Source organism: Toxorhynchites rutilus, chromosome 2, assembly GCF_029784135.1.
Source record: "Toxorhynchites rutilus septentrionalis strain SRP chromosome 2, ASM2978413v1, whole genome shotgun sequence".
Classification (NCBI taxonomy): domain Eukaryota; kingdom Metazoa; phylum Arthropoda; class Insecta; order Diptera; family Culicidae; genus Toxorhynchites; species Toxorhynchites rutilus.
In genome coordinates, this window is record NC_073745.1 from 305,210,491 (window position 1) to 305,221,142 (window position 10,652).

General features: G+C 40.9%; 1 protein-coding gene across 1 annotated transcript; it reads right to left on the reverse strand.

Annotated features, from left to right (window-relative positions):
* Positions 1–7,408: 7,408 nt before the first annotated feature.
* LOC129767032 (uncharacterized protein K02A2.6-like) lies at positions 7,409–8,692 on the reverse strand. The gene has a single exon (XM_055767640.1). The coding sequence runs from the start codon at positions 8,690–8,692 to the stop codon at positions 7,409–7,411; it is 1,284 nt and encodes a 427-aa protein (XP_055623615.1).
* Between the last annotated feature and the right edge of the window lie 1,960 nt (positions 8,693–10,652).

Consider the following 10,652-nt stretch of genomic DNA (forward strand, 5'->3'; position numbering starts at 1 on the left):
GTAAGAAAGTTGAAGTTTTGTATATTTACGATGGTTTCAACACGCGATTTGACCAAAGTCATAGATAATCTTCGAAAATTTTATGTTTGATGATGCATACCGGTTATTGATACTATGGATAACTGCGATGAAATCGATATCATATCAAATTGGCTGATATCATTGATTATGTAGGGGCCGTTACGAGAAGAATTTGCAGTATTTTTAGCGCAAAACGCCCTATTCATCGTTTACTTAGTTGAAAAAAAATAAAGTTACAATATTATTAACAAGCCATTCCTCGTAATACACAAAGCCCACTGTAAAATGATGATTTCCTAACCTTTTCAGCGTGGAAAGAATACATGATACCGGGAAATTTGAAGATAAGTTCTGATTTTTCTAGAAAATTTAAACGAATTTCATACCAAAAAAACAAAATATTCTCATTTTACTCGCTGCGCCATCTGGTTGTAAATCCAACGTAAATTCGTCAATTTTAGGTTACCTAATACTTATGACAGACATACAGCTGTACTTGCGTTGTACTTCGAAAATTGTATGTCTGTCACCATGTACAGCGCTAGAACCATGCAAGCAACTCGGTACAATCGCTGTACCTGTACCGACCTGTTTTACCGCTGTACATGGCTACAGTTGTACTGTGCGCAGCGCCATAGACGGTTAGTGGGTAGCATGAACAAGCAGAATCAAATCACTTGATAAACGTTCTTTTCATTGACTTTCTTTTAAGTTAATAACTCAGATTGGAAACTTTTTTGTTGTGTTTGATAGTTTAGACACTAAATAAAAATCTTTTTCATTGAAATATGTGGTGGAAATTGGAAAAATATCTGATTGTCAGTTTGACATACGGTACAATGTACAACCAAAGTATGTCTGTCATGGTACGATGGTACCTGTACAACGCTGTACACGTACAACGCAAGTACAGCTGTATGTCTGTCCCTGGTATAATACCAGGGACAGACATACAGCTGTACTACCGTTGTACAGGTACCATCGTAGCATGACAGACATACTTTGGTTGTACATTGCACCGCATGTCAAACTGACAATAAAAAATTCGACTAATTTTCACCACATATTTCAATGAAAAAGTTTTTTATTTAGCGTCTGAAACATCAAACACAACAAACAAGTTTCCAATCTGAGTTATTAACTCAAGAGAAAGTCAATGAAAAGAATATTTACTGCGCACAGACATACAATTTTCGAAGTACAACGCTAGTACAGTTATGTAACAGCTACGTTCTGTCGCCGTATTGAACTAATAAAGACCCGGTTTACTTCTCCAAATACTTTTATTTATTCCGCTCCTTTACTCCACTACCATACGCCACCGATTCACCCTTTCTTTTGACGTAGGACTACGTCTTTCATTTCTATACCGGGGTGTAAAATCAAAGGTTCGAAAACGAAAGCGTTACGCCGGAGACCGAGATTTTGAGCGTTAATAGCTCCTAAACAACTGAACGAAATGGTATGATAAACACTTCATTCGAAAGATAAAATGTCTACGCGTTATATACTTGTTACTTTTTGATCCAAAAACTTGTTTCAATAGTCTTAAAATTGCTTTCAAAACAGGCTATTGAAATCACCAATCGGTATATAAGCGAGCGACGCTCGGAAATCCACTCAGTTACGTAGAGGCGAATGAACTGAAAAGTTTAAACCCTCTTAAAGCCAAAAAGAAGAAGAAGAAGAAATCCACTCAGTTCTAATTGAACAGCGATTGGAGCATGTTGTCGCTGTTGCGGTGAAGCTCTTTATTTATCATGAAAGCGCGGATGAACGGTGTCACCAAGAGCCTGTTTGTGCACCCTAGGCCAGAAGAGAATCTATCAGGAGGAGAAGGATGCCACAAACGGTTCCCTGGGAAGACATCGCTACACACACATACACGCGCGGCTATTAACAGGTGGTTATCGAGTTGGCATTAACCACTGGTGGGCTTCCAGTATCGAGGAAAATGTGGAAATATCTAATCGTTACTGAAAATAATCTGCCAGTTCCTTTGGGAATTTTCAAAATATATTCATGTGAAAGAGTTTAATTGAATGTTTTCTATCCATGTAACACTGTGACCAAATACATATGGTTTTGTGGTTTTTCAATCAATCGCAATTAACAGGATAGCTTCAGAAGATTATTCTTCCCCATCAGTAGGATATTTCCGTATCCAATATTGTATGCGCCCGCAATCGATTATTGCTCAGTCGCCGAAAGTTCCGAGCTCAGAGAGTTCATTCCCCTCTAGTTTGCCTTCCAAATTGCCATCGTAAACCACACCTTCTCTCGATTTAATCACACACAAAAAGCATACTTAAGCGATATTCTGGTGGTGAGACACATTCATTTTTCGTGAGGACATCGACAAGACAACATCGTTGCCTAACGTGCTGGAGGGGGTGGACGGCGAAGGATCGACACATACACGCGCAGAACTCTTTCCGTTAGGATGCCATTCAGCATTGAGAAAGTTCCGGAAAGATCTAATCATTGCTGGAAACTAATCTGCCAGTTTCTTTGGGAATTTTCAAAATATATTCATGTGAAAGAGTTTAATTGAATGTTTTCTATCCATGTTACACTGTGACCAAATATGTTTCAATCAAGTGCTATTAACAGGTGGTTATCGAGTTGGTATTAACCACTGGTGGGCTTCCAGTATCGAGGAAAATGTGGAAATAACTAATCGTTACTGAAAATAATCTGCCAGTTCCTCTGGGAATTTTCAAAATATATTCATGTGAAAGAGTTTAATTGAATGTTTTCTATCCATGTTACACTGTGACCAAATATGTTTCAATCAAGTGCTATTAACAGGTGGTTATCGAGTTGGCATTAACCACTGGTGGGCTTCCAGTATCGAGGAAAATGTGGAAATATCTAATCGTTACTGAAAATAATCTGCCAGTTCCTTTGGGAATTTTCAAAATATATTCATGTGAAAGAGTTTAATTGAATGTTTTCTATCCATGTAACACTGTGACCAAATACATTTGGTTTTGTGGTTTTTCAATCAATCGCAATTAACAGGATAGCTTCAGAAGATTATTCTTCCCCATCAGTAGGATATTTCCGTATCCAATATTGTATGCGCCCGCAATCGATTATTGCTCAGTCGCCGAAAGTTCCGAGCTCAGAGAGTTCATTCCCCTCTAGTTTGCCTTCCAAATTGCCATTGTAAACCACACCTTCTCTCGATTCAATCACACACAAAAAGCATACTTAAGCGATATTATGGTGGTGAGACACATTCATTTTTCGTGAGGACATCGACAAGACAACATCGTTGCCTAACGTGCTGGAGGGGGTGGACGGCGAAGGATCGACACATACACGCGCAGAACTCTTTCCGTTAGGATTCCATTCAGCATCGAGAAAGTTCCGGAAAGATCTAATCATTGCTGGAAAATAATCTGCCAGTTCCTTTTGGAATTTTCAAAATATATTCATGTGAAAGAGTTTAATTGAATGTTTTCTATCCAGGTTACACTGTGACCAAATATGTTTCAACCAAGTGCTATTAACAGGTGGTTATCGAGTTGGCATTAACCACTGGTGGGCTTCCAGTATCGAGGAAAATGTGGAAATATCTAATCGTTACTGAAAATAATCTGCCAGTTCCTCTGGGAATTTTCAAAATATATTCATGTGAAAGAGTTTAATTGAATGTTTTCTATCCATGTTACACTGTGACCAAATATGTTTCAATCAAGTGCTATTAACAGGTGGTTATCGAGTTGGCATTAACCACTGGTGGGCTTCCAGTATCGAGGAAAATGTGGAAATATCTAATCGTTACTGAAAATAATCTGCCAGTTCCTCTGGGAATTTTCAAAATATATTCATGTGAAAGAGTTTAATTGAATGTTTTCTATCCATGTTACACTGTGACCAAATATGTTTCAATCAAGTGCTATTAACAGGTGGTTATCGAGTTGGCATTAACCACTGGTGGGCTTCCAGTATCGAGGAAAATGTGGAAATATCTAATCGTTACTGAAAATAATCTGCCAGTTCCTCTGGGAATTTTCAAAATATATTCATGTGAAAGAGTTTAATTGAATGTTTTCTATCCAGGTTACACTGTGACCAAATATGTTTCAACCAAGTGCTATTAACAGGTGGTTATCGAGTTGGCATTAACCACTGGTGGGCTTCCAGTATCGAGGAAAATGTGGAAATATCTAATCGTTACTGAAAATAATCTGCCAGTTCCTCTGGGAATTTTCAAAATATATTCATGTGAAAGAGTTTAATTGAATGTTTTCTATCCATGTTACACTGTGACCAAATATGTTTCAATCAAGTGCTATTAACAGGTGGTTATCGAGTTGGCATTAACCACTGGTGGACTTCCAGTATCGAGGAAAATGTGGAAATAACTAATCGTTACTGAAAATAATCTGCCAGTTCCTCTGGGAATTTTCAAAATATATTCATGTGAAAGAGTTTCATTGAATGTTTTCTATCCATGTAACACTGTGACCAAATACATTTGGTTTTGTGGTTTTTCAATCAATCGCAATTAACAGGATAGCTTCAGAAGATTATTCTTCCCCATCAGTAGGATATTTCCGTATCCAATATTGTATGCGCCCGCAATCGATTATTGCTCAGTCGCCGAAAGTTCCGAGCTCAGAGAGTTCATTCCCCTCTAGTTTGCCTTTCAAATTGCCATTGTAAACCACACCTTCTCTCGATTCAATCACACACAAAAAGCATACTTAAGCGATATTCTGGTGGTGAGACACATTCATTTTTCGTGAGGACATCGACAAGACAACATCGTTGCCTAACGTGCTGGAGGAGGTGGACGGCGAAGGATCGACACATACACGCGCAGAACTCTTTCCGTTAGGATGCCATTCAGCATCGAGAAAGTTCCGGAAAGATCTAATCATTGCTGGAAAATAATCTGCCAGTTTCTTTGGGAATTTTCAAAATATATTCATGTGAAAGAGTTTAATTGAATGTTTTCTATCCATGTAACACTGTGACCAAATATGTTTCAATCAAGTGCTATTAACAGGTGGTTATCGAGTTGGTATTAACCACTGGTGGGCTTCCAGTATCGAGGAAAATGTGGAAATAACTAATCGTTACTGAAAATAATCTGCCAGTTCCTCTGGGAATTTTCAAAATATATTCATGTGAAAGAGTTTAATTGAATGTTTTCTATCCATGTTACACTGTGACCAAATATGTTTCAATCAAGTGCTATTAACAGGTGGTTATCGAGTTGGCATTAACCACTGGTGGACTTCCAGTATCGAGGAAAATGTGGAAATAACTAATCGTTACTGAAAATAATCTGCCAGTTCCTCTGGGAATTTTCAAAATATATTCATGTGAAAGAGTTTCATTGAATGTTTTCTATCCATGTAACACTGTGACCAAATACATTTGGTTTTGTGGTTTTTCAATCAATCGCAATTAACAGGATAGCTTCAGAAGATTATTCTTCCCCATCAGTAGGATATTTCCGTATCCAATATTGTATGCGCCCGCAATCGATTATTGCTCAGTCGCCGAAAGTTCCGAGCTCAGAGAGTTCATTCCCCTCTAGTTTGCCTTCCAAATTGCCATTGTAAACCACACCTTCTCTCGATTCAATCACACACAAAAAGCATACTTAAGCGATATTCTGGTGGTGAGACACATTCATTTTTCGTGAGGACATCGACAAGACAACATCGTTGCCTAACGTGCTGGAGGAGGTGGACGGCGAAGGATCGACACATACACGCGCAGAACTCTTTCCGTTAGGATGCCATTCAGCATCGAGAAAGTTCCGGAAAGATCTAATCATTGCTGGAAAATAATCTGCCAGTTCCTTTGGGAATTTTCAAAATATATTCATGTGAAAGAGTTTAATTGAATGTTTTCTATCCATGTAACACTGTGACCAAATATGTTTCAATCAAGTGCTTTTAACAGGTGGTTATCGAGTTGGTATTAACCACTGGTGGGCTTCCAGTATCGAGGAAAATGTGGAAATAACTAATCGTTACTGAAAATAATCTGCCAGTTCCTCTGGGAATTTTCAAAATATATTCATGTGAATGAATTTAATTGAATGTTTTCTATCCATGTAACACTGTGACCAAATATGTTTCAATCAAGTGCTATTAACAGGTGGTTATCGAGTTAGCATTAACCACTGGTGGGCTTCCAGTATCGAGGAAAATGTGGAAATAACTAATCGTTACTGAAAATAATCTGCCAGTTCCTCTGGGAATTTTCAAAATATATTCATGTGAAAGAGTTTAATTGAATGTTTTCTATCCATGTTACACTGTGACCAAATATGTTTCAATCAAGTGCTATTAACAGGTGGTTATCGAGTTGGCATTAACCACTGGTGGGCTTCCAGTATCGAGGAAAATGTGGAAATATCTAATCGTTACTGAAAATAATCTGGCAGTTCCTTTGGGAATCTTCAAAATATATTCATGTGAAAGAGTTTAATTGAATGTTTTCTATCCATGTAACACTGTGACCAAATACATTTGGTTTTGTGGTTTTTCAATCAATCGCAATCAACAGGATAGCTTCTGAAGATTATTCTTCCCCATCAGTAGGATATTTCCGTATCCAATATTGGATGCATAAAACCTTGTGCCTCCAACGTAACGCTCTCGTTTTCGAAGTTCTCCAAATATTCATTCATTCAGAATGAATTCAGATTCAACTTCATACAAATGATCTCTAAATCAACGATAGTCCTACGTCACCCTTGCGGTTATACCATAGATATAACCCACTTCCTGTTTTTTCCCTCTCCTCTCTCCCCGTCCCAAGGTCCTATCCAACAGGTACGCATCTTCGTGCTTCCTCATAGTAGTAGATCTCTACATCCCACCTTAATTCTAAATTTTCAAAAAGGAACATAATCTTGGAATTTCTTGGGAGCAAAACGCCTTCGCTCTTCAGGTGCAGAGACACTTGCGTCAAGACCTAATTCCCGTCCGCTGATCTCACTTGTTTGGTGACCTTCTGATACAGATTCCAAATAATCTTCCTTGTCACCTGTTTCTTGTCCTCCTGACGGTTCTGCTTGATTTTCTTCATTTTCCCTTCTTTGTGTATTTTGGACCTGAGCTTCTGCTTTTTTATGATGTGATACATAGCGTTTATATTCGTTTCCTGACCTCAATGACTTGACCGTTACTTCTGACCCCTGTCGCCTGATAACCTTAAACAACTCCGATGAATAATCTGTTGCCAACTTGTTTTCTTTCCTCTGTCGTTTAACATATACCAAATCCCCATTTCCAATCGCATTACTACGAGCCTTTCGTTTGTTATCTGCATATTCTTTCCCTTTCTCTTTAACGATTTTATCCCGATCCCTCACCTCTTCATCTGCTTTTCGTTCCGGTATTGCTGGCAGCTAATTCCTGATCCTACGTCCAAACAGCAATTCCGACGGGGACCTACCAGTGGTCGGGTGAGATGTAGAATGGTATGCCAGCAGATATTTCCGCAACTCAAGGCGCCAATCTTTGCCCAGCTCCTGCGATATTCGCAACCGTTTTAAGATACTCCGATTCTGACGTTCCACCTCACCGTTTGCCTGCGGCCAGTACGGTATGGTATTAACCAACTCAATGTTGAATTCCTTACAGAATGCTTTAAGCTCCTTACACTCGCTACCCAATTGGGGTCCATTATCGGCTCTCATTGTGATCGGAACTCCGAAACGACCGAACATCGTCGATAGTTCTCGGATTGTATCAGAAGCTGTAATGTCCCACATTTCTACTACTTCTACGAAACGGCTGTAATAGTCAACTACTACAAAAAGCCATTGACCTTCCGGCAGTGGTCCCAAAAAGTCGATAGCTATTTCCTTCCAGGGTCCATCCGGCAGCTGTTTCCTTGTCATAGGTTCCGGTACGTCTGGTGCAGATACCAATATGCATCCTCGGCAATTCCTCACAAAGTTCTCTACCTCTCTGTCCATCTTGGGCCACCATACTGATAAACGCAACGTTGATTTCATCATTGAGGAACCCAGGTGACCCTCATGCGCAATTTGAAGAACCCGTGATCGTAATGCTCGTGGAACAACTATACGATCTCCGCGTAATAAAAGATCTCCTACTTGGCAAAGTTCATTAGCGAACATCCGGAATTCGATTGGCAGTTCGTCACGTTTATCTTGTCCCATAAGATCCAAAACCTGCTGGATTTCCTCATCCACTTTGGAAACTTCTACCATTTGTCCCCATGGAACAGCCACCGCGTTTGCAGCGTAATCCGTTATCTCTGTGATCATAATTTCCTCTCGCTGATCGAAAGCTACTGGTCGCAGTGTTGACAGCCTCGACAACACGTCTGCTTGGTTCTGATCGCCTGGAATGTGCGTTACTACGTAATCGAATCCTTGCAGCCGTAGCACCCATCTTTCGATTCGGGCACAAGGTCGTGATCGCGGTGTAAACAGATAGATGAGAGCTTTGCAATCGGTCAGAATTTCAAACTCGATCCCATACAAATAAATGTAGAACTTCTCAACACCCCAAACTAAAGCGAGAGCTTCTTTTTCCGTGTGACAATACCGTTTCTCCGTACTGGTCAGGGATTTAGATGCATAACTGATCAATCGATGTTTGCCGTGCTTGTCTACCTGAATCAGCAATGCCCCGAGTCCAATAGGACTAGCATCAGCCATCACCAGCGTCCTATCTCCCTTTTGGTAGAAACCCAACGTGGCGGATCTGATAGTATTGTCTTGATTTCGTTGAAAGCCTTCTCATGCTTGTCCAGCCAGTTGAACGGATTTCCTTTCCTTGTTAGTTCTCTTAGCGGTGAGTCTACTGTCGCCAAGTTTGGTATGAACCGATTTAAGTAGTTGGCCAACCCTAGAAAGCTCCGAACTTCATTAGCGCTCTCAGGTCTTCGGAACGTAACCAAAGCTTCCACCTTAACATCCGATGGTATAATTCCCGTTCCCGTTATTTTATGACCGAGGAACTCGAGCTCGGTGACCCCAAAAATGCACTTATCCCAATTTAGTTTTGCCAGCACCTGTATAAAACGGATAAAATGGAAAAAAGAAAACGAATAAATAAATAATAAACGAAATTACGCCAATCTCCTGAGTAAATTCAGTTTTATTAGCTTATTAGGTGATACAAGCAATGAGACAAAGAAGAAAACCAAAACATTACATTACGCCACATATTTCTCTACCTTAGCAACACGTTCGTCATGCTGCTGCTTGTCCTTGCCTTCGATGTACACGTCGTCGATGTACCACCAGGTACCATCTGAACCAGCTAATATCGCATCCATAGTTTTTTGAAAAACCTCCGGAGCCGATACTAAGCCGAAAGGCATACGTTTGAAGCGGTACATACCTCGCGACGTCAAAAACACCATCGCATCTTTTGATGCTTCGTCGAGCTCGAGCTGTAAGAAGGAATCTTTGACATCCAATTTGCTACGGACCATGTTTGGTCCGACTCTAGCCAGGAAGTCGTCAATTATTGGCATTGGGTGTCTTTCCCTCAACACAGCCTCATTCACTCTTCTTAGATCCAGACAAATCCTGGGTTCCCCGTACGCCTTACCAACCACTACCAACGGAGAAACCCAGGTTACCGGGCCTTTTTTCTCCTCTATAATATCCCTCGCAATTAGCTCCTCCAGCTTACGGTTGACAGCTTCCTCCATTGCCACGGGAACTCTCCTCATAGGTTGGAAAACTGGTTTGGTCCAAATGAACATGAACGCAAACACCAGTGATTTTTGAAAGTGGTTGCGGGTTGCCTGTGACGCGATCAATCTCTAAACCAACTTTCAATATTCCCAACTGCTTGGATGTAGTGTCTCCCAAAAGCGAACGTTGACCACCGTGGATCACAAAAAACTCGGCTTCTACAGACCGGGATCCGGCCCGAACAACTGCTTTGAACGTACCTAACACCGTTAGAGGCACATTGTTGGCGTAGCTCTTTAGCACACGGTCACTACCTTTGTTGCTGCTGATTACTTGGATTCCGGCTGATTTGAACTTCTCCCAAGCGTCACTGGTAATCAGGTTTGCCTCTGCTCCAGAGTCAACCAGCATCGGGTGTGTTACTCCTCCAATAATGCAGATCACCGTATTCGACTCGTTTCCCGCATAGAAAGCGTAGTATGTTTTCGGCGGCGTGTTTTCAATCATCTCAATCGCGTTCGACTCTCGGATTTCCTAGTCTTGTACATCAGAGCCTCCAATAGCTTGGATCTTCCTGGCTCCTTCTGACTGTTTCTCCCAGCGGAAAGGGGGTCGGGTGGACCTTTGTCGGGCTGGCTCTCGGCATCGAGACTCGAAGTGTCCTGGTTTATTGCATCTTTTGCACGTTTTTCCTCTGGCCGGACATCGTGTGTCGGTTGAGATGTGTCCGAAAAGTCCGCACTTGTAACAGTTCACCTCCGAAGTTTTGCTTGAAATTCTCGCTTGGGTGTGCTTTGGTGACTGCAGCTGATACCGTCGTTTATTCTGCACCCTGTACACACGATCCGCATCTGCACGGTTCGGTGCAAAATCCTTCAGTTGCCTCTGCACTCCTTCCAATGATCTTCCAATTTCTTCGATCTCCTCTACCGAACGATCTTTCTGCAGAATCTGTTTCCTCAGCTCATCC

What these genes read in the sequence shown, in the direction of transcription:
- LOC129767032 (XM_055767640.1), bottom strand. Translation starts at nt 8,692, where the DNA reads ATGGCTGATGCTAGTCCTATTGGACTCGGGGCATTGCTGATTCAGGTA.